The sequence below is a fragment of the Dipodomys ordii genome, unplaced genomic scaffold, assembly GCF_000151885.1.
Source record: "Dipodomys ordii isolate 6190 unplaced genomic scaffold, Dord_2.0 Scaffold55, whole genome shotgun sequence".
Classification (NCBI taxonomy): Eukaryota; Metazoa; Chordata; class Mammalia; order Rodentia; family Heteromyidae; genus Dipodomys; species Dipodomys ordii.
The window spans coordinates 5,873,075-5,897,362 of NW_012267271.1; the positions used below are offsets into that span (position 1 = coordinate 5,873,075).

At 46.4% G+C, this 24,288-nt stretch overlaps 2 protein-coding genes across 2 annotated transcripts in view; both read left to right on the forward strand.

Annotated features, from left to right (window-relative positions):
* Gpr107 (G protein-coupled receptor 107) overlaps positions 1-24,288 on the forward strand; it is a 59,461-nt gene that overhangs the window by 5,273 nt on the left and 29,900 nt on the right. The window contains exons 2-7 of the mRNA XM_013021282.1: positions 6,625-6,747; positions 7,643-7,696; positions 8,126-8,205; positions 10,474-10,592; positions 12,663-12,900; positions 15,749-15,824. Of these exons, the coding sequence (XP_012876736.1) occupies positions 6,625-6,747; positions 7,643-7,696; positions 8,126-8,205; positions 10,474-10,592; positions 12,663-12,900; positions 15,749-15,824 (690 nt within the window). The remainder of the gene's footprint in view (positions 1-6,624; positions 6,748-7,642; positions 7,697-8,125; positions 8,206-10,473; positions 10,593-12,662; positions 12,901-15,748; positions 15,825-24,288) is intronic.
* On the forward strand, positions 19,655-20,031 carry LOC105989423 (60S ribosomal protein L36a-like). Its single transcript, XM_013021489.1, has one exon. It carries the CDS (start codon positions 19,684-19,686, stop codon positions 19,999-20,001), a length of 318 nt encoding a protein of 105 aa, XP_012876943.1. The 5' UTR covers positions 19,655-19,683; the 3' UTR covers positions 20,002-20,031.

The window sequence follows — 24,288 nt, forward strand, 5'->3', positions numbered from 1 at the left end:
CAAAAAGAAAAAAGCCGGAAGTGGCACTGTGGCTCAAGTGGTAGAGCGCTAGCCTTGAGCTGAAGAGCTGAGGGACAGTGCCCAGGCCTTGAGTTCAGGCCCCATGACGGGACCCCCCCCCCAAAAAAAAAAAGACCTGAGCTATAGTGGAGGGTACCTGCCTTTGTTTTTTTTTTTTGTAATATAACATTTAATTCTTAACATTGTTATTAAGAATTTTGGCCGGGACTGGAAATGTGGCTTAGTGGTACAGTGCTTGCCTAGCATGCATGAAGCCCTGAGTTCAATTCCTCAGTACCACATAAACAGATAAAGCCGGAAGTGGCGCTGTGGCTCAAGTGGTAGAGTGCTAGCCTTGTGCAAAAGCAGCTCAGGGACAGTACCTAGGCCCTGAGTTCAAGCCCCAGGACTAGAAACAAACAAAAAAAAAAAGAATTTTGGCCAGGTGCTGGTGACTCAAGCTTATCATTCTAGCTACTCAGGAGACTGAGATCTGAGGATCACAGTTTAAAGCCAGCTGAGGCAAGAAAGCTGTGAGACTCTTATCTCAAATAAGCTACTAAGAAAAAGCCAGATATGGTGCTATGGCTCAAGTGGTAGAACAGTAGCTTTGAGCATAAAGAGGCTCAAGGACTGCCCAGGCCCCAAGTTCATGCACTGGGACGGGCAAAAAAAATAAATAAAAATTTGGTAGCCCGAAAGAATAATTGTTTTTTTGGTGGTACTGAGGTTTGAACTCATGGCCTCAAGCCTACCGAGCAGATGTTCTTCCCCTTAAGCTATGTCCTAAAGCCTCTTTGTGCTTTATTTTTTGGATAGGGTCTCAAGTTTCTGTCCAGGGCTGGCCTTAGACCGAGATCCTTCTGAGTATCTAGCTTTACTGGTATGAGTTAGAATATTCAGCTTTATTTTTGTTGTTCTTATTTTTCAAATAAGGTCTTGCTATGCAGCTCAGGCTGGTATTAACCTCATGATCCTCCAAACTCTGCTTCCTGAGTGCTAGAACTAGAGGGGGGTTAATATCATGCTCAGCTTTTTTTTTCTGGTCAGTCGTGGGGCTTGAATTCTGGGCTAGGGCACTGTCCCTCAGCTCTTCAACTCAAGACGAGGGCTCTACCACTTGAGCCACAGTGCCCCTTCCAGTTTTCTGGTGGCTAATTGGAAATGAGTCTCATGAACTTTCCTGCCTAAGCTGGCTTTGAACTGTGATCCTCAGGTTTCAGCCTCCTAAGTAGCCAGGATTACAGGCATGAGTCACTGGTGCCTGGCTCATGCTTAGCTTTTGAAATGTGTTTCAACTTTAAAAATAGTCCATTGAAAATAAGTACAAACTTTTCAGAATAATTTGAAATAATACAGAATATTCTGGTGGTTAATTTTCTCTCATTTTTGTAATTGACAATTGCTCATTTGTTTCAGTTAAATCTTGTAAGATTTTAATTGTGTTAGGGCCAGCAGTGTTCTCCCTGCTTTCAGAAGAGCCCAGAAAAATCAATGCATCTACTTTCAACCCTATAAATATATTTCTAGGAACTGTACTGTGTTTGTTTTATTTATTAAGTTGCAGTGCCAAGAATTGAACCCAGGGCCTCTGTCACACATGCCAGCGACAGTGAAGACTGGCCATTAGAGATTTTCAGGCTGATTCTTGTCAGTCCGGTACTCTGATATCCTGTTTGTTTGACCTTGATTTCTCCTTAGTGGGCTGGCTGGCTCATTCTACTTGATAAGCAGCTTACTGTGCTGTTATGATTTTTAAAACCCTTATCAGAAATATATGCTGGAGCCTTGTAGAGGAAGTGACAGGATGTCTGTTAGCTGAGTGTGGGGTCAGGGAGACAGATGTACAGACAGAGAAAAATCTGCCAGGGGTTGATGGCTTCTACTTCAAGTTCAAAACAAAAGATATACTATTTATTTGGTTGTAGAAAGCAGAAGTTCAAAGCAGGATTTTGCACTTAAGTGGTACCACTTCTGCTACCTGCTATGGTTTTAAGCTCCTTTTACCTCCCTGAACCTGGTTCCTGGTCTATAAAACGACAGAATGATACCTGCCTCCATGCTGAGTGCAGGAACTAGGCATGTAAACGAACCTCACGGCTGTCATTGCATGTGGGCAGGCCCCAGTGGGGCTTGAAAATGTTGGAGAAGTCTGCATTGCTGGGTCTGGAATTGTCTTCCCCACCCTGCCATCCCCTTGCAGATCCCCCTTGCTTGTGTGCTTCTCCTTCCTCCCTGTGCTGTCAGGAACCCACACTGCTTTCTCTGCAGGGCGCAGCGGAGGGGAAGGAGATGGAGCACTGAGGATGCCACTTCCCCGTGCCACCCCATCTCCAGCTGCTGGCTTAGCGACCACGCCTGTGCAGTGTGCCCAGATGCCCGCTTCTCACGGCAAAAGGACTGTTTCCCTCTGGGACAGTGTTTTCGCTTCTTGGGCCTCAGCCCTTGGTGGCATTCTAAAAAAATAGTAGTTTATTTATATTGAATTGAGTAGAATAAAGTGGGATGACTGTTCCTTTTTATTTGTATTGCTGAAGAATGAGGGTGTAGGCCAGCACTCCCGCTGAGCTAGAGTGGTTTGAATGTGCATCCTTCTGCATTGATGGCCTGTGGTCTGGGAATTCCTGTTTGTCTATGATCCGTGTGCCTGGCAGTTTACAGGTCTCTTACTTATGTGGGCCTTAGATGTGGTGATAAATGTGATGTTAGCATAGGTGAGTGTCCTCCAGATATTACTGGCAAATCCCACTTGATTTTCCTCTGATTATATGTCAGTATAATCCACAAGCATTGTTAGTAACTCAGAAAATACAGAAGAGTATAACAGATTATACCTGCTATAGTTTAGTGAAATTCTTTCAAGACTTAGAATTAAGTGCAATACACCTGGTGGAGTTTTTGTTTTTTGTTTTATTTTGTGCTGGTCCTGGAGCTTGAACTTGGTGCACTAGCCCTTCCTTAGCTTCTTTTGCTCAAAGCTAGCACTCTGTCACTTGAGCCACAACTGTTGGCTTTTTTTTTTTTTTTTTTTTGGTAGTTTAATGGAAATGAGAGTCTCAGAGACTTCCCTGTCTGGAATGGCTTCCATCCATGATCCTCAAATCTCAGCCTTCTGAAGAGCTGGGATTACAGGTGTGAACCACAGCACCTGGCTTGGTTTTGTTTTTGAAACAGGTGTCACTGTGTAAGCCTTAGAGAACACTTTGGTAAATGACAGTATGGATCAGCTGGCCTGACTGACCACCAATCCCAGCTTTCCTATTACACGCTTTAGCCGTGGGTTGTCATTTTGCTCCTGACTTTCATCCCAGCCATGGGACTGAGTGAGGTTTAGAAATCACTGGGAAAGCTCCTGCTATATAGTGCAATGTTTAGAGAGTACAAAAAACTAGACTCTAAAATGAGCAAAGCCCTGTTTTTAATAGCACAGTGTCATCAAATGAAATGACAAGAAGCCACGAGAAATAGTAGAGGGCTAAATGTTTCTGTGAAAAGCAACTGAGATGGGGTGGAACACGGGCTCTGAGTGCCGTCCACCACCGCAAAACCACACCAAACAGCAGAGTAACTCCTTACATACATTGCACCCCAGTGAGTCTGAGAAGTGCTTACCAAATCTCCATTTTACAAAGTACCTGTGTGCTTCACAGATTAGAAGCATAGTCTTAAAACTTCCATTTTGTTGAAAAGTAACTGAAAATCATTCATTGTAAGTATACAACTCCATGTGTTTCCAAATGTAAATACACGGTGCCCACAGGAATGGTCATCAAGAGCCTCCAGAAGCCCACTGAGCCCAGCCTTCTTCCAGCGCCTGCAAGGCCTCTTTGTCTAGGGAGTTGTCCTGACCCCGGTCATCCTACCTCCCAGCCCTGTGCCTGCAGCAATGCATGCTAGTGCAGCTTGATTTGCCATGCAGCTCATGCCTGTGGTTGCAGGTGCCAGGGCTTGTGTCTGGTCGTCATTCTTTCCCTCTCTGTTGCCCTGTTCTGCTTAGCCGGGGCTCTCTGCCAGAGTGCAGTTGGAGTGTGCCAAGCATGCCTGCGCTGTGTGCAGTTGGAGTGTGCCAAGCATGCCTGCGCTGTGTGCAGTTGAATTCCTTTCCTTGCATCAGGATGGTAGTAGAAGTACACTGTCGGGCTGGGAAGGTGGCTCAGTGGTAGAGCGCTTGCCTTGCATGCCTGAGGCCCTGGGTTCGATTCCTCAGCACCATATAAGCAAAAAGAAAAAAGCCGGAAGTGGCTCTGTGGCTCAAGTGGTAGAGTGCTATCTTTGAGCTGAAGAGCTGAGGGACAGTGCCCAGGCCCAGAGTTCAGGCCCCACGACCGGAAAAAAAAAAAAAGTACACTGTCCTTGGAAAAAAATGTGGAAATTGTCATTTTTCTCTCAGAAGGCAGGGTAGGAGGAGCCTTCCTGTTCTATTGTTTTCCATTTAGCTGTTCCATCTTTGTCCAGCAGATGATTTTTTTTTTTTTTTTTGTCAGTCATGGGGCCTGAACTCTAGGCCTGGGCACTGTCCCTCAGCTCTTCAGCTGTAGACTAGCTCTACCATTTGAGCTTCAGCCCCACCTCCGGCTTTTTCTGCTTATGTGGTGCTGAGGAATGGAACCCAGGGCCTCATGCATGCAAGTCAAGCACTCTACCACTGAGCCACCTTCCCAGCCCTAGCAGCAAATGACTGTTGTGTCCTTGTTTTCTGTCGGAGTGCAGGCTTACTTCTAGGGCCTTCATCCATCCTCTGAGAAGTTCAAGTCTAGCAACCCTACTTTCAATGTATAGCCTAGCACCTAAGAAAGTAAGGGAAGTTCCCAGGGGTCAGCACAAGGAAAAGAGGTTGAAATGAGGTAAGTGAGGGCCAGCAAGGCTGCCCTGAAGCCCTGCAGGAACTTGGTCCCAGAGCCTTGGATTTTCAGCAGTTGTGGGAGGCAAACGGGGGTGGGGGTGAGGGTGTTGCACTGTGGGCGGCTGTGCTGCTCTGGTGGGGGAGGGGGCTGGCAAAGACAGCCCTAGTGGCCATGAAGTGCGTTGCAGCTTCCAGGAAGGTGGGCTATGAGGTCCTTACTGCCAAAGATGATGGACAGCCTCACTTCACAGCTTTTTTGACATTTGCATTACACTACCTCTGACAGCCAGAAGATTCCAGATGTGGAAATAGTTACCCCTAACACAGTGAGGCTGCACACTTATCAAAGGTGGTGCAATTTAGGCAGATATCTGAACCTGTGCTTTCACATCACCTCAAGTGTCCCTGCAGAGTGGGGGTTTAGAAGTGTTTGCTGTTCCCTCACTGCCCTGGGCTGGAGTGTGTTGACTTGGTGGTGATGTCTCATACTGAGGAAGTCAGGCAGGGCGGGAGGCTGCCCACCTCTGCAGTTCCAGCAGGATTTAGGACTTGCCAGGAGCCGAGAAATTCAAACTCCACTTGACCAGTTCCTGTGATGTGATATATGTGTATGCGCATGCGCGTGTGCAAACACACAACACGCTTTGAACTGCAATCCTCAGATTTGTTTCCTAGACTAACCCCTAAGTGAGCCATCAGCACCTGTAGTTCCTGTGGTCGGTCGGTCGGTCAGTCAGTCCTTCCTTTCTTCCTTTCTTCTTTCTATCTTTCTCTCTTTTTGTCAGTTATGGGGCTTGAACAAGGCCTGAGCTCTTCAGCTCAAGGCAAAGCACTCTACCACTTGAGCCACAGTACCACTTCCAGTTTTGGTGGTTAATTGGAGATAAGAGACTCACGGAATTTCCTGCCCAGGCTGGTTTTAAACTGTGATCCTCAGATCTCAGCTTCCTGAGTAACTAGGATTACAGGTGTGAGCCACCAGCACCCTGTGGATGTGGTTCTTTATGAGATATGTTCCCTGTAACCCATCATACATTTTTAGGTACAAATGAACTTAAAAAAATAGGATTATAGCTTAGAAAGTGGACTCCCCAGCTTGGTGCTGAGGCTTACTCCTATAATCCTAGCTACTCAGGAGGCTAAGATCTGAGGATCATGGTTCAAAGACAAACGGGCAGGAAATTCTGTGAGACTCTCATCTTCAATTAACCACCAGAAAACCAGAAGTGGTACTGTGGCTCTAGTGGTGGAGTGCTAGCCTTGAGCTGAAGAGCTGAGGGACAGTGCCCAGGCCCCGAATTCAAGCCCTCGACTGACCAAAAAAAAAAAAAGTGGACTCTCCATCCTGCAGTAGGAGGAGCAGGCACATACACACTGATGAAGCTGTGTCCTTGAAATGACATTGGCCATTCTTTTTTTCCACATTCTCTAGGAGCTTGGAGTGCCCATGGCATAGCAGGCATTGTACTGTGAGGGAGGCTGCATTGATGACTAAAGTGTGCTTGGTCTTGCCTGGGGTTCCCGTGCTAGCTGGCAGCAGTCTGCCCCATTCCCATTACACCTGTGGTGGAGAGCATTGCTCCGGCTGGGTGTTCTCTTTTGCTTACTATTGATATTTTAGGACTTTATGAAGAATAAAGAGAAGGTGCTATAGCCATATGTGTATATACCATGAGCATATGGAAACTGACTACTGCGGTTTTCCAGGCAATGAATGATTAAGTTAAAATCCAAAATTAACTTTTCCATGTTGCTAATTCTACCACAACAAATCTCTTTAGGACGATGTGAGGCATAAAGTTCATCTGAACACCTTTGGATTCTTCAAAGATGGGTACATGGTGGTTAATGTCAGCAGCCTCTCCGTGAATGAGCCTGAACAAGCCACAGACAAGGATCCTGATGTAGGTAGCCTAAGTCCCCCTCTGGGAGATTGGGTGAAGGGTGGAAGTGTTTACTATTGCAGTTTAGGTCAAAGACTTAGCCTTCATCTTTTTTTTCTTTCTTTCTTTCTTTCTTTTCTTTTTGCTAGTTCTGGGGCTTGAACTCATAGACTGGGTACTGTCCCTAAGCCTTTTTGCTTAAGGCTAGTACTCTACCACTTGAGCCACAGCTCCACTTCTGAGTTTCTTGGGGGGGGGGTTTGGTAGTTAATTTGGAGATGAGTCTCAAGGATTTTCCTGTCTAGGCTGGTTTCAAACCATGATCTTTGGAACTCAGCCACCAGAATAGGTAAGATTACATGTATGAGCCACGACACCTGGCTGTGTGAAGTATCAGAATATGGAGAGTTAAAACTTGTGAGGATCAAATGCATAGTAAGCATCCATTCATTTTAACACTTAGTTGTAGTTCTTTTTTTTCTTACAGTACTAGGGATCAAATCATGCTAGTGCTATATGACTGAGCCATTCCCCCAGCCCTAAGTTGAATAGCTTTTGCATTTTTTTTTTTGGTCAGTCGTGGGGCTTGAACTCTGGGCTTGGGTGCTGTCCTTGTGCTCTTCAGCTCAAGGCGAGCACTCTACCACTTGAGCTACAGCGCCACTTCCGGTTTTCTAGTGGTTTATTGGAGATAAGAGTCTCACAGACTTTCCTGTCCAGGCTGGCTTTGAACCGAGATCCTCAGATTTCAGCCTCCTTAGTAGCTAGGATTACAGGCGTGAGCCACCAGTGCCCGGCTATAGCTATTGCATTCTTACAAAATAAAGTCTAAGGAAACTGGGAAGAAAGCAGGCCTAAAGAGGAAGAAAGGCTGCACAGGTGTGGAGTTTACTTCTCCTGTCACATTCTCCCTTAGGGGATTGGCTTCAGCCTTGACCGGACGAAGAATGATGGCTTTTCTTCTTACTTGGTAAGTATTTAGTGGCAGCCTGCCCAGTGACTTTATGAAAGCCCAGGACCCTGGGTGGAGCCCCGGCTTGCCTGAAGGGCCACTTCCTCTGCGTGATGGCTGCTTTGATGGCTACGCATTTTCCAGTCCCTCTGTGTACCTTGGTCCCAACAATTGTCTGCCTTGCTCTTGTATGAATGAACAAGATGAAATATATAATTGACTCTTTTTTTTCCCCCCCAGTCCTTGGGCTTGAACTCAGGACCTGGGCTCTATCCCTGAGCCTCTCTATATTCAAGGCTAGCGCTCTGCCACTTGAGCCACAGTGCCACTTCTGGCCTTTTCTGTTTATGTGGTGCTGACAAATCAAACCCAGAGTTTCATACATGCTAGGTGAGCACTCTACCACTGAGCCACATTCCCAACCCCCAATTGACTCTTCTTCGTCAGGATGAAGATGCAAACTACTGTATTTTAAGGAAACAATCTGCCTCTGTCGCCCTTCTAATCCTAGACATCTCCAGAAGTGAGTAAGTAATTCTAAATTTCTTCCTTTGACTCTAGAATACAGCTAGGGAGCATTTAGTCACCCACTTGCATTCACTGGGTATCTGCCAGTGCATTACTGTGTCTGCTGGAACTCAGTACTGGAGGTGACACACCGTGAGAGCGATAAGGCCTCTGGGAATTTGCAAATTAGTGGGGAGACAGAGGAGCAATGAAAATCATCATAGCAAAGGAGAGCGGTAGAAGGGAAGAGAACCCATAACTGTGCTAGGGAAGGGAAGGGAAGACTCCAGGTCATTGTTGGCCCATGCAGCTTCTGGTAGCTCAGCTTTTACCAGATGGAAGAAGGAAAGGGCATTGGCAGCAGAGGTTGTGGTCTGTTAATAGGTAGAATAACATACTCAGGAAGCTGTGTTTGTTATGATAGAAAATACATCAACAGAAGATGGGTACCAGTGACTCATGCCTGGAGTCCTAGCTATGGGAGATTGAGATCCAAAGCCCATTTGGGCAGATAAATCCTGGAAACACTTATTTCCAATTAGCCAGCAAAAAGCCAGAAGTGGAAGTATTGCTTAAGTGGTAGAGTTCCAGTCTTGAGTGAAAAGGCCCTGAGTTCAAGCCCAGTACTAGCAAAAAACATTAACAAAGATAGGCAAGACAGGCTTGGGTCCAGATAACAACTTCTGCCTTTCACATCTGTGTGAGATTTGAGGACTTTGGCTTACCTACCTCATAGCCATAGTATCTGCCCCATAACACTGTTGGGGAGGCCTGAGGGTGTGGCTCAGTGGTAGAGCACCTGCTTAGCATGCATGGAGCACTTTGTAACATTCCCAGGCCTCCCCCCACCCCCACCCCCCAAAAAAAAAGAAAAAAAGAAAAGGGTTGTAGCTATTGGATTTCTAGCATTTTGGTCTTTTTAAAACTTTGGAACTGAGATGAATTATGGGACTTTGGTTCTTGAATTTGGCTTATTTCTACCTGGCATCATATGGTCCCTTACGTATAATTTCTGAAGGAACCTTCAAACAGTTTCAAGCTAGAAACAGTGTGTTCACACTTGCTTTCAAGGCCACTCATTGACAGCTCAGAACAAGCAAATTTAAGATGAGCCTGACTGGAGAGAGGAGAAATAATGAAGAAGCTTCTTTTAAAACAACAGGGGCTGGGAATGTGGCTCAGTGATAGAGTTCTTACCTAGCATGCACAAAGCCCTGGGTGTGATTCCTCAGTACCACATACACAGAAAAAGCCGAAGTGGCACTGTAGCTCAAGTGGTAGAGCGCTAGCCTTGAGCATAGAGAGGCTCAGGGATAGAGCCCAGGCCCTGAGTTCAAGCCCCAGGACTGGCAAAACAAAACAAAAACAAAAAGTCATAGGTCTAATAATACAAACATTGTCCACAATTGCTTGTGTTCTCCTATGAGAACATGAGGTCTGATGGCTCTTCCATCTGTTAGGACTTGAGCTAGCTTGGCTGGAGTAGCAAGGAAAGAAGGCCTCACCTTGAGGCTCCAGGTGTGACCCATGGGGTGAGGGCAGGCCTGCCGCAGCTTGCTGAGGTTAGGAATCCAGTGTTTTTTCACCTCTTCTCTGCTGTCTTTGGCATCTGCTCCTTCCTCACAGCCAGCTCCATGGGAGAGACAAGAGGGACGCTGTCTCCCAGTCAGGGGGAGAAGCGCCTGCCTGTTGGCACTGAGATTATGTGTACACTCAGGCATACAAACTGCCCGGGGCCTTGCTGGAGTGGAAGGCATTAACAAGGGGAAGGGGGAGACAGAATGGATATCAGCCCTTCTCACAGCCCCTAGCCTCACTTTAATGTCTTAGTGGTTTCTGCTTCTTGTTCCCTTTCCCTTTGCACCAACCAATGGTGCACATTAAGGATACTTAGAGGAAACCGCCAACACCATGTTGGCTTTAGAAGACTGCCAGGACCTTCATGCAGCTGCTTCCTAGCTGGAAGCCCTTGGGCAAGTTCTTTTATTGAGGGAGCAGGGTGGAGAACTGAGGATTGAACTCAGGGTCCCATGCTAGGTGAGTACTATGCCACTTAGCTATATTGGCAGCACACAGGCCAGTTCTTAACCTTCTGTGCACCCTAGTTTCAGCATTTATACAATGTGGCTCGTAGAATCTCTGCACTGTTGGATGTCACAAGGATGATGGTGGGGGGGGGGGCGGAGGGGCAAGTTAGAGCTTCACAGGATGCCCCTGCCTGCTGTACTTACTGTGAATGACCAGAAGCACTGCTTGAACACTCACCCTTCCCTTGTGTTTGCATGCAGAGTAAAAGTCAAATCTCCACCAGAAGCTGGAACTCAGTTTCCAAAGATTATCCTCACCAATGACAAGAAAGTCCAGGAGGCTAAGTTCAACAAAGGCGACCAAACTCAGAATGTACTAGGTAAAACTTAAGGGTAAACTAACATTTGATTCTTACCAGCCTGCTCTGTTGAAGGTTTCCTTCACAGTGAGAACAAACATGATCTAACGTGATTAGCACTGTCTCATTGTGGAGCTTATCATAAATACATAACCAGGAAAGGCGGGAAATGTGAAGATGTGGAAGAACAGTTATCTCTCCCAGTTATCTTCCCAGTGTCAGAATGCCGTCATTTATGTTTCCTTATTAAGCATGTTTCTTACATTTAGAACATTTGCCTTTTTTTTTTTTGCCAGTCCTGGGGCTTGAACTCAGGGCCTGGGCACTGTCCCTGAGCATCTTTTGCTCAAGGGTAGCACTCTACCACTTGAGCTACAGTGCCACTTCGGCTTTTTCTGTGTATGTGGTACTGAGGAATCTAATCCAGGGCTTCATGCATACTAGGCAAGCACTCTACCACTAGGCCACATTCCCAGCCCTAGAACATTTGCTTTTTAAAACTTACAATTATGCCTTTTAATTTTTTGTGCTTGCCTGTTCATTTACCATACCTCATACCTATTGAAAGTCCTGTTAAGTGCATTCTGTCGTTTGCTCACCCTTTCCCCTAAGGAAACACGTTTGCTGTCCATGATATGTGGAAATGTTTGCTTTTGTGGAACTTCCCATAGGATGTGTCACCAGAATTGGAATTTCTGGTTCAAAGGCTATGAATACTTTTGAGAATATTGACACTGATTCTGAAATTCCTTCCTGAGTGAATTAGGTGAATTTATATTCCTATCACAAATATAAAGTGCAGCTGGGCACTGGTGGCTCATGCCTGTAATCCTAGTTACTCAGGAGGCTGAGATCTGAGGATTACGGTTCAAATGGGGCCTGAACTCTGGACCTGGGTGCTGTCCCTGAGCTCTTCAGCTCAAGGCTAGCGCTCTACCACTTGAGTCACAGAGCCACTTCTGGCTTTTTCTGCTTATGTAGTGCTGAGGAATTGAACCTAGGGCTTCATGCATGCAAGGCAAGCACTCTACCACTGACTTCCCTGCCCCCATGAGACTCTTACCTCCAGTTACCACCAGAAAACCAGACGTGGTATTGTGGCTCAAGTGGTAGGACACTAGCCTTGAGCTAAAGAGCTCATGGCCAGCGCCCAGGCCCAGAGTTCAAGACCCCTGACCGACCAAAAAAAGAAAAAGAAATACAAAGTGCTATTCATTTTCTTGTAGCCTAGCCAATTCTGGATATTTTCTTTTTAAAAAATTACATGACTGGGGCTGGGAAGGTGGCTCAGTGGTAGAGCGCTTGCCTTGCATGCCTGAGGCCCTGGGTTCGATTCCTCAGCACCACATAAGCAAAAAAAGAAAAATGCCGGAAGTGGCGCTGTGGCTCAAGTGGTAGAGCACTAGCCTTGAGCTGAAGAGCTGAGGAACAGCGCCCAGGCCCAGAGTTCAGGCCCCACGACTGGACCCAAAAAAAAAAAAAAAACACATGCCTGTAATCCTAGCTATTCCAGAAGCTGAGAGCTGAGGATCCTGATTCAAAGCTAGTACAGGCAGGAAAGTCCATGAGACTCTAATCTCCAATAAACCACACACACACACACACACACAGAGAGAGAGAGAGAGAGAAGCCAAAAGCTAGGCTTTCCTGCTACAGGAAAGTACACACACACACACACACACACACACAGAGAAAAGCCAAAAGTGGATCTGTGACACAGAGAGAGAGAGAGAGAGAGAGAGAGAAGCCAAAAGTGGATCTGTGGCTTAAGTGGTAGAGTGCTAGCTTTGAGCAAAGATGCTCAGGGACAGTGCCCGGGTCCCTGACTTAAAGCCCCAGGACTGGTACATATACAGGAAAAGTAGTTTTTTGTTTCCTTGTTGGCTTTTGTTTGTTTTTTGGGGGGGTGGGGGTGGGAAGGGATCCAACCCAGGGCTTTACATTACACATGGTAAGCATGCACTTTACCATTGAATGTTTCATTCATGACTACTTCGTTAAGAGAAGATGTGGGCAAGGTACTTCAGCAGAGGATTATATGAATAAGAGACTAGAGACATTTGGGACATGTTTCCATGTCAACCAGTGCAGTCCCCATGTGGTGTCCACTGCTTGTCCTCACTGTCCTGACCTCTAGTGGAGTGGCTGAGGGAGCCATTCCGCCACAGTGGAAGGTGACTTTGTGTTGGTTTCAGATTAAGATCACGGAGAAGAACCCTGACAGCTACCTCTCTGCTGGGGAGGCCCCCCTCCCCAGGCTATACATCTCCGTGGCCTTTTTCTTCTTCCTTTCTGGGATCATCTGGATTCACATTCTTCGGAAACAAAGGTAACAATGACTTCTTTGAGTGTGGATTCCGACTTGCATGGTTGACCTTGTGCTGGGCTCTGCACTGGGGGGAGGCGGCAGTAAGCGGCTTTGCTCCCTCTTTGAAGGGCGTCTTCCCTTCCCTGAGACACCAGGGCACAGCGGTCCCATGCAGGTGTGCTTCAGGGAGGATGGCTTTACCTGCCTTGGGTTTTTGTTTTTGTTTTTTTTGCTCGCTCCCATGTTTTGTGTTCTGTGTTAAGAAGCAACTCTGAATGCATTGGTCATCTGCAAGCAAAGTACTTCCAGGGCAGGGACCCCGCTGTCTCGGTCTCAGAGTCAGCTGTTGGTACCTTTACAGGGCTGCGTGTCCTGACAAGCTCAGTGATGCTGCCTGCGTGCGAGCTTAGGGAGCCACCTGGCACTGCAGGCGTGGGCTCACAGCCTGCCTGGATTATTTCTCTGTCCAGATGTGAGACCTTCAGAAAACCTCTTCAAAGCCCATTTGCCTGTCTCTGGGCCTTTGTTCTAAAACCCCTAAGCCTTTGACTTCCGGTGCTTGGTTCTTCAGTGGAGCAGCTGCATAGATGGGCTCCACGCTTTCCCTCCCCATAGACTGACAATATGAGAACCACAGCATGTATTTGTTGCAGTGGAAGGTTCGTGGGCCACATGGTGATGGTGTTTCAGTGTGGTTTTAGAGTATTATGTACCGATTGGAATTACAGAATAATGAAGCCCGCCCACATTCCTTTCTGGAGGGGGGAGAATGGCGACTTCTGTCACCTAAAGGACATGCCTCAGGCTGGACTCTGCTAGCCAGAACTCACTGGTCATTGTGTGACACTGCCAGACGATGTGAAGCCCCACATGACCCCATTTGATCACCAGACTGCCATTACCATGCAAGAGTCATCCAAATGCAGGCCAGGAACCTTTTGGAGTTTTAAATAAAATGTTCCTTTTACCTTGGTTAGAGAAGTCGGAAGTGTGAACTTTGTGACTTGCGGTCTGCCTCACAGCTTTCTGTGTGTCTTGTTCCTCAGCCTCACACCTGGGACCGTCAGTGTTCTGCCTTCCTTTCCTCCAGTGTCTTAGGTTGTTAGGTCTGTGACCCCCTCAGGGGCTTTGAGTAGGGGTGCTATGCAAACTCAAGATGCCTCTCACATAGCTTCCCGGCCATGTGCCTACTCAGTGGAAGCCGAAGTCATTGCCACTGATTCACGAATCTAAAATTGAGAGGAGGCTTACGTTTCTGACTAAATGAGGCTGACCTGCTTTGTGTAAGTCAGATTTTTGATCCCGTTGACATATCATTTACCTACAGCGAGGTGTGATTGATGCCCTCCCCAGGTTTTTCCAGTCTTCCAGCCAGTTCTGTGAGGTTGGAAATGGAGGTGACATAAAAGCACGCGACTCCAAGGCTGCTGGCCACATTTCAGAGACGCAGAGCTCCTTGGGACTGGAAGAAAGGCGAGAGTTGCCAGCATACATTGTGGAGGCAGTCACCGTAGTCAGGCGCACCATGCTAGTTAGTTGGTTGGGCTGGCTAGCGTTCCAGCAGTTTGCTGAGGGAATGTTCCCAGTTTCGCAAGAAGGTCTTGAGGTTTAGCGCGATTGAGGTCTTTCCATGGGAGCAGTATTCCAGCCCCTCCATTGAGCGCTGTCCCCCTCCTGAGATCTCCTAGGCCTCTGTCCTCTGAGGAACAGGAGGAGGCACGCTGCCACTAGGCCACATTCTAAGCCCTGGCCTCCTCTAGTCTTTGCATATTTTCTTGTGACTTCTCGGGCTTTTTTTTAGTTGCTTTGCACAAGTTTCTTGCATATTCTGGACCTTGATTCCTTGTCTGTCTTGAGCATTGCAGTTATTTTGTTCTCCCAATTATTAAGTTGGTTTGTTGGTATGCATTGTTGAATGAAAGTTTTCCATTGTAATGGAGTCAGAGCTATCTGAATTTAGTCCTTTCTTGATTTCCCTTGGCTACTCCAAGATGACAGAGAATATGTACTGAATATCTGGATTGGAAATGCACTTGGAGTCCCTCTTCCTGTGTGTAGGGAGTAGAGGCCCCACTTTATTTGTTCTGTATTTTCAAGCTGATACTTCCTCAGGGCAGGTACCAAACAATATATCCTTTCCTACCAATTTAGCTGCTGGATCTCATGTGAAGCTAGTTGGGTGTGAAAAAGTCTCCTGAGCTCTCTAGTCTATTTCCATGGATTTGTTTGTCTCACTGATGTGGTTTGCAGATACCACTAATGTGGTATCCGAGAGCCAGTATCTGAGAGTCCATGCCTAGTGTGTACATGCTCCGTGTGGCTTTCCCTCGGTCTTTCTAGGTTTCACATTCTCAGTGGCCTGTGTGTCCTGTTGGGTTCATCCCAGGAGGAGGTGGGATGGGAAGAGGAAGTTAATGCCTGGCAGCCCAGCAGTTGACTCTGGTACCTGGTGGGTGGGAGTGGTGTTTCAGAGAAAGTGTGGGTGGGGTCAAGGGCCCATGCTTCCTGCCACCTTGCTCCATACTAGCACTCAGCCCTCCTACGCTGGCCTGCAACTGGAGTCTACCGTCACTCATGTGGCCTTCCAGGGTAGTTTCCAGGAGGAAGATTTCTGTCTTGTCAGGACTGAAAGCTTCAGTGCATATTTCTGGATTCACAGCATCACATTGTATACAAGAGAGAGTGGGGGGGGGGGCTTTTTACTCTATCTCCAGCCTTTTCTGGTGACAGAAACTACTTTCTTTAAAAAGGATTACTTTTGTAGTTTGCTGAGATTCTGTTAAGTGCCTACTTTTCAGTAGCCCTGATACGTGCCCTTTGAGAGAAGGCTCCTCTTTTTAATTCTTTTCTCTCTCTTTTTTTTTTATAGGAATGATGTATTTAAAATCCACTGGTTGATGGCGGCCCTTCCGTTCACTAAGTCTCTCTCTCTGGTGTTCCATGCAGTATGTATCTGTACATGGGGATCACTTACACCGTGATATGCATGCCTTTATGAACAGGAAAAAAATGAACTAGAAGAAGGAAGGGATAAATTGGTGAGAGACAGAGGAGGAGGTTCCAGAAGGCCCCTTTGCCTGGGGAGCCTGGCCATGGGGTCAGTGATTGCCAGGCCAGGCTTGAGACAGCTGCAGAATGCCTCTGCAGCGCTGGTTTTGATCACTTTGCTTCCGTCATCTCTCGAGATGAGAGTGCCATCTGCTGGATTGTGTCTGTAACTTCCTGTATTTTTCCAAATAATCTCTCATATTCTTCCTGGATGTGAAGGTCAGTGTTCGTAGACCTGAGAGAAAAGTTGATCTTATATAGATCGGATCATAAGCCAGGCACCAGTAGTTCATTCCTGTAATCCTAGCTTCTTGGAGGCTGGGAAGGAAGGATCACAGTTTGAGGTCAGCCTGGGCAGAAAATTCTTGAGGCCCCTTCTGAGCCCATTGCTGGATAAAGTGGCACATGCCTGTCATACCAGAGGCTAAGATTGAGAGGATAATGGTTCCAGGTTAGCCCTAGGCATTAAAGTCTGTGAGAGTCTGGACAAAAGAAGCTGGCATGATTGCACGCTTGTCATCTTGATAAATAGACTGAGAAGCCTAAAATAGATAGGTATGGCCCAGGTGGGTGCCCAGACAGGAAGCAAGGCCCTAATCTCAAAAACAACTAGTGTGAAGAAAGGGAAGGGCTAGAAGCATGGCCCAGTGGTAGAGCACCTTCCTAGGTAGTACAGTACTGCCACCCCAAAAAAGAAAGGCTTGGGCATGATGATTGGGTTTCAACTTTGCATATTGAGAGCGGATACAGATGGAAGTGAATGTACCTGTAGGGCAGGATCCCAGCTGTGAGCTAGTGAGGTGTGTGCGAGCCACACTGCTCTGCCCTCCTGCCATACTGGAGAAGAGTATCTTAGGGAAAAACAAAAATAGACCTTGTCGCACTGTTGGGAAATGACGTCAGTTAGGGCTTTTTTTCTGGAATCACGTTAATATCTAGATACCACTTATAATGAAAGGTATATGTATGCATCAGTGCCAATCGTGGGGTCTTCTTGGAGCATTTTGGGGTACATTACTGAATCTTGCCACTTCAGTGAAAGTGCATTGGCAGCCTCAGCATCTCTACGTTTACAGACTTTTTTTTCCCGCCAGTCGTGGTGCTTGAACTCAGGGCCCAGGCACTGTTTCTGAGCTGCTTTTGCTCAAAGCTAGTGCTCTGCCACTTGAACTACAGCTCTACTTGCAGTTTTGTTTTGTTTTGTTTTCTGGGACTTGAACTTTGGGCCTGGACACTGTCCCCGAATTCTTCAGCTCAAGGTGAGTGCTCTACCACTTGAACCACAGCATCACTTCCTGTTTTCTGGTGGTTAATTGGAGACAAGAGTCTCACAGACTTTCCTGCCTGGGTTGGCTTTAAACCACAATCCTCATATCTCAGTCTTCCTGGGTAGCTAGGTGTGAGCAATTGGCACCTGGCTACTTCCAGCTTTTTGGTGGTTATTTGGAGATGAGGCTCAGGAACTTCCCTGCCTAGTCTGGCTATGAACTCTGATCCTTAGATCTCAGCCTCCTGAATAGCTAAGATTTTGTTTTTGTTTTTGTGAGTTATGGGGCCTGAACTCTGGGCATGGGCGCTGTCCCTCAGCTCTTCAGCTCAAGGCTAGCGCTCTACCACTTGAGCCACAGCGCTACTTCCGGCTTTTTCTGCTTATGTGGTGCTGAGAAATCGAACCCAGGGCCTCAAGCATGGAAGGCAAGACTCTACCACTGAGCTACCTTCCCAGTCCCTGAATAGCTAAGATTACAGGTGTAAGCCACTCACACCTGGCCAGACTTTTTTTTTTTTGGGGGGGGGGGTCAATTGTAAGGCTTGAACTCAGGACCTAGGCTATCCCTGAGCCTTTTTGCTCAAGGTTAGCACTGTACCATTTGAGCCACACTTCTTCCAGTTTTTGTTTTGTTTTACTTGTTTTGATTTTTTTCGGTGGTTGTGGGGCTTAAACTCTGGGCCTAGGCACTGTCCCTCAGCTCTTCAGCTCAAGGCAAGTGCTCTCCCATTTGAGCCACAGCACCACTTCTAGTTTTCTGGTGGTTTATTGGAGATAAAGAGTTTCATGGAGATGGGAGGGCAGGGATAGTAAGGGGAAACAAAAGAGGAGGCAACAATACTTGATAAGAAATGTACTCATCGGGCCGGGAAGGTGGCTCAGTGGTACAGCGCTTGCCTTGCATGCGAGGCCCTGGGTTCGATTCCTCAGCACCACATAAGCAAAAAGAAAAAAGCTGGGGCTGGGAAGGTGGCTCAGTGGTAGAGCGCTTGCCTTGCATGCCTGAGGCCCTGGGTTCGATTCCTCAGCACCACATAAGCAAAAAGAAAAAAGCCGAAAGTGGCGCTGTGGCTCAACTGGTAGAGTGCTAGCCTTGAGCTGAAGAGCTGAGGGACAGCGCCCAGGCCCAAAGTTCAGGCCCCACAACCGGACCCCCCCAAAAAAAAATTACATGACTGGTAATAATGGCTAAAGTGGTAGAGGGCATACCTAACAACATCAAGGCCTTGAGGGAAGGAGGAGGAGGGAGGGAGATAGACAGACAGACAGACAAAAGTATTTTAGGCCAGCCCAGTCAGGGATGTTTATGAGACTCTGTCTCAAAAATAACCAATGAGTGCAGCCAGTGGCTCATGCCTATATATTATAGCTACTCAGGAGGCCGAGAACTGAGATTGAAGCCAGCCCAGGCAGAAGAGTCCATGAGATTCTGATCTCCAGTTAACCACCCAAAAAGCTGGAAGTGGGACTGTGGCTCTCAAGTAGTAGAGCACCAGCCTTGAGCAAAAAAGCTAATAAGCAAGAGTGTGAAGCCCTGAGTTCAAGCCCCCATATTGGTACAGCAAACAAAAAATAGCAAAAGCGAACCCTAATCCTCACCTTCACCCTCACCCTCACTCTCACCCTAAATCTAACCCTAACCTTCACACTATCCCTAACCCTAATCCTTATCCTCACCCTAACCCTAATGCTAACCCTAAACCTAACCCTCACACTAACCCAAACCCTCACCCTAAGCCTAACCCTAACCCTCACCCTCACACTAACCCTCACCCTAACCCAATAAAATAATAATAAAAGAAAAAAAAATAGCAAAAGCAGGGCTGATGATGGCCTAAGTAATGGAGCATCAGCCTAGAAAGCAGGAGACCCTGAATTCAAACTAGTTATGGACTGGGATAAAGTGTATATTATGGGTTAGGGAGTGGCTCAGTGGTAGAAAGCCTGCATAGCAAGCAGGAAACCGTGAATTCCCAATACCACCAAAAGTAAGACCCTACAGTACATTAATATAATTTGCTGTTAATTTTTCCATATGTATAAGCAAGTCTCATAAATTACATGTTTTTAAAATAATGACCTGTTTTCAAGCATGATTTCTTAAGGAATAAGGAAGTGCATTCCATGTGACATCTCGTGATAACATATACCAGTTTATTCAGCAGTGAGCTCCCTGTCATGTTATCACTGGCTTGATAACATTTGTCATCTAACACTTTGCAAACTGAAGTTTGCTGCTTTACAGCTCAAGAATTACAATTTGGACCTGATGAGGTAGAAATCCACAAGATGAGTTTGTTTCAATCATTTGGTATTAGCTGAGTGGGGAGCCTCATAAAATGATACTGTAGCTGGGCACCAGTGGCCCACACCGTAATCCTAGCTACTCAGGAGGCTGAGATCTGAGGATAGAGGTTCAAAGCCAGCGTGGGCAGGAAAGTCCATGAGAGACTTTTTTTTGGCGCTGCTGCAGGCTTCCTGCCATCATGGTTAATGTTCCTAAAACCCGCCGCACTTTTTGTAAGAAGTGTGGCTTGCACCAACCTCACAAAGTAACACAGTACAAGAAGGGCAAGTATTCTCTGTATGCCCAGGGAAAGCGTCGTCATGACAGGAAGCAGAGTGGCTATGGCGGTCAGACTAAGCTAATTTTCCAGAAAAAAGCTAAGACTACAAAGATTGTGCGGAGACTTGAATGTGTTGAGTCCAACTGTAGATCTAAGAGATTGCTAGCTATTAAGAGATGCAAACATTTTGAATTGGGTGGAGATAAAAAGAGAAAGGGGCAAGTGATCCAGTTTTAAGCTCCAACTTTTGTTATGAAGACAATAAAATTGTGAGGTTAAATTCAAAAAAAAAAAAGAAAGTCCATGAGACTCTTATATCCAGTAAACCACCAGAAAACTGGAAGTGGCGCTGTGGCTCAAGTGGTAGAGCACTGGCCTTGAGCTGAAGAGCTGAGGGAAAGTGCCTAGGCCCCGAGTTCAAGCCCCTCCATCGACCAAAAAAATACTGTAGTACCTGTATGAACAAACCCTACAGTGATACTTTTTCAATCTCTTGTTTGTAGATGGTATGAAGTCTGAAAGAAGTACAGTAGATTCAAAGGTAGGTCCTTAGCTACCATGTGCACTCAGCTTTCCTGTGTGTCTGCACATGCATTACATACATGTTTGTTTATATGGATGTGTGTACATGCATGTATGTGTGTGTACACATGCACTTGCCTTCCTGATCTACAAGGAGTGTCTTCTGTTTAAGGAGACACCATTGCCATCCGGAATGCCAGACATTTACACTATAGTTTTAAGAGAACCTGATGTTTTCTTTTAGTCTTTTTGTATTTGTTGCTGTGAAAGACTGTTTTCATTTATTTACAGTTTGTTGCAACAGACATTCTTTTGGGAAGCTTGTAAAAGGTCTTGCCCTACTCATTTTATTTTGGGTCCGGTCGTGGGCCTGAACTCTGAGCTGGGGCGCTGTCCCTCAGCTCTTCAGCTCAAGGCTAGCACTCTACCACTTGAGCCACAGTACCACTTCCGGCTTTTTTTTTTGGCTTATGGGTGCTGAGGAATATAACCCAGGGCCTCAAGCATGCATGGCAAGCGCTTTACTACTGAGCGACCTTCCCAGCCCCTTGCCCTACTCATTTTAATATGTGCCCGTTGTTAACTATTTTTTCCCCCCCTGGTCGTAAGGCTTGAATTCTGGGCACTGTCCCTTACCACTTCAGCTCAAGGCTAGCGCTCTACCACTTGAGCCACAGCATCACTTCCAGTTTTCTGGTGGTTTATTGGAGATAAGAGTCTCATGGACTTTCTGCCTGGGCAGGCTTTGAACCGTGATCCTCAGGTCTCAGCCTCCAGAGTAGCTAGGATTACAAGTGTGACCCACCAACACCCGGCCTGTTGTTAACTTTTGATGTCTGATGATCTGTGTTTTCACACACACAAATAATGAGTGTTAGATTGCACAGCACATACGTGCTAGATGTTAGGTAGTGAGGGAAGGGAAGCCACACCAGCATCTGAAGGAGCGGTCACCAGGGGCAAGCTTAGAGTCTGGGGAAGAGGAAGACAAGGAAGGAGAAGAAAAATGGCCTAAACAAGGATCAGATGGAAGAAACGTATGATGTACAGGCCTATTAGAAGTGAAGGTGTGGTGGGGGGTACGCTTAGATGATACAGGGTCAGACAACAGAGGGCACAGACTGGCTGGAAACAAGATGTCCATCTTAGGCAGGTGGCCTTGGAAAAGCACATGTCAGGGGCCAGGAAGGACCTCCATAATAGCACGGGTGTAAAGTGCACGGATCTGGACTAGCAGAGGGAATGGGAAGAGTTTGTATAGAGAAGTAGTGTTAGAAATAGCAGAAATGGCCTAATGTTTGTGGCTCTCACCTGTAGTCTTAGTTACTCTGGAGATCTGAGGATTTGGTTTGAGCCAGCTTAGAAAAGTCTATGAAATTGTCTCTAATGAACTAGCCAAAAGCTAGGCTGGAAGCATGGCTCAAATGGTAGAGTAAGCTCTGCTTAGCAAGCACAAGTTCAAACCTACATATATAAAAAGAGATTGCTGAAATTTAAATGAAGAAGGGTTGGGGGAACAGGAAAGAGAATAACAGAGGACTGTTCTGATTAATGTGCACATGTGAAATGCCATGGTGAAACCCCTTGGTACAATTAAAAAATATATATCAACAGAGTAAAAGGCTCTGTTGGGAATAGAAGCATGGGGGAGGGTGAGTGGAGTGAGTGACTGAGGTGAATGTGGCCCAGTATTTTATGTACATACATGAAAAAGAACAGTGAAATGTGTTGAAGTTAATTTTAAGAACAAGGAAAGACAGGATGGGTAGAGTAACAGAAGAAGTGAGTTTGATCAGTGTACATTATATGCATGAATGGATATGAAGCAATGCTATAAAGAAAACTCCAAATAGAAAAATAAGTGTTTTGAAATGTTTTTTGTCTTGTTTTGTTTTTTTGGTCCGGTCGTGGGGCCTGAACTCTGGGTCTGGGCGCTGTCCCTCAGCTCTTCAGCTCAAGGCTAGTGCTCTACCACTTGAGCCACAGCGCCACTTCCGGCTTTTTTTTTTCTTATGTGGTGCTGAGGAATTGAACCCAGGGCCTCAGGCATGCAAGGCAAGTGCTCTACCACTGAGCCACCTTCCCAGCCCTGAAATGTTTTTATTATAATGAGCTTTTTTCTGCCACTACCATGCTAAAACTGATTATTGTATCTTTTTAGCCAACAGGAGAGAAATCCTTTCCAATTCATAACAACAATGGAGCGGTTTCATTTCAGGTATGTCTTGTCTCAGAATACAGTAGGATCTTGTTGCTTTTTTTGTCAGACATAGGGCTTGAACTCAGGTCCTAGGTACTGTCCTTGAGCTCTTTTGCTCAAGGCTAACATTTTACCACTTTGAGTGGTTAACTGAGATAACATGAGGATTCTCCTCTCCGGGCAGACTTCAAACTGCAATCCTCAGGTCTCATCCTCCTGAGTAGCGTGAGTTACAGGCATGAGTGCCGCGGACCGGCTCTGTCGGGATAATGGAGGACACCTAGTGGAGGAACTGGAATAGGTGGGAGATGGCAAACAGACAACTCACACACAAGAGGAGTGGATGCTGAGCGTGATTCAATGCAGAGGATAACAAACTTATAACAAAAGTCTCCATGAGAAAGGGCAAAAGGTTACACAATCTTGTTGCAGGGCTTCATTCTTGGGTGGTCACCAGTTGGTTGCCTGATAGGCACTTGTTTCCACCTTATCTCTATTTTTAAGAAATACAATGGGTTTCGATGTTTATCACCAATTAACCATTACCTTTTTTTTTTTTTATAGAGGCCTTAACTGTCCCATAAGATCTTTCCTGTTCCTTCTTTAATAGTAAGCACCAAGGAGGCCTAGATCTAGCAAGTCTCTTAGTAAATGAAAGAGAGTAACAGGAAGTTCTTTCTTCTAAGTAGTTATCTCAGCAATTGCCATACATTCTTTCTGTTCTAGCCGCGCCTACAGCCTCTTGCAAATCTCTTACCAACAATTCCTTCTGTTGAAGTGACATCGTGAAACCCCCAACACTTTTATATTTACTTATGACTTGTCTACTAGCCTCCATAAGAGGGACTTTCAGGGTAGCACTTAACTCTGGTGAGTTAGTCCTATTTTTAAGACACTCATCAGATATTGGAGTCGTCAACACTCTTAAGAAAGAGCTTTAAATAAAGGAACGTTGAGCTTGAGTAAGTACAATGAGCAGCAGAAACAGTAAAAGATTAATAGGCACTCTTATACAGTGAAGAAAAGAAAAGCAGGGACAGAAACACATCTTTCCCAGGGGCTTGCCAGCCTTTCCAGGAGTAGGCCTCTGTGAAGCCCCATTCTTTGAGGTAGACTTCGGTGAAGTCCCATTCTCAGAGATAGGTCTCTGTGAAGCCCCATTCTCAGGTCTGAAAGCAGGTTTCCCATGCTAAGCAGACTCCACTGGAGTAGGCGTGGCACATGAGCCCCCAGCACTCAGTTATAGTAGGATTTTTAAAGGCATTTTGACCATAGGAGTAATAGCTTAGGCACGCTGCTTGTCACTCACTTGAATACAGTGGCAGTCTTTGTAACCAATGAACACGATGGGTGGACATTATTACCACACATGTACCTGATCAAAGTCTCGGGTTGACTACAGTTGTGAGCGTGATATGTCCAGACTCCTGTGGCCCTTGTGCCTCTCCAGTCCACACAGCCTCCAGTTGACGCATGATGGAAGTATGGAATTGTCCACAGAAAGAGCTATTGGTGGGCTTCAGGGCAGTGTGGCATGTTGGAAGGTTCCCTGAGACCCAGAAGTAGCCTCTAGGCAGGCCCCACTGGCATGGTCACTAATGTGTGTGAGTGTCCGTGACAGCCTCACCATGCATATACCCAGGATGGGTTTTAGACTGGCCCCAGAGATGCTTAGGAGCCAGGGGACTTGGGACAACTCAGTTTCTGCACCTCACTGATGACCTAAAACTAAGTAATGCAGGGAGGAGCTTTGTCTCATCTCAGGCTGTGACTCTCAGTTGTTTTTGTTTTGTTTTGTTTTG

Excerpts from the sequence above, each read along its gene's own strand:
- LOC105989423 (XM_013021489.1), top strand. The coding sequence starts at position 19,684 with ATGGTTAATGTTCCTAAAACCCGCCGCACTTTTTGTAAGAAGTGTGGC.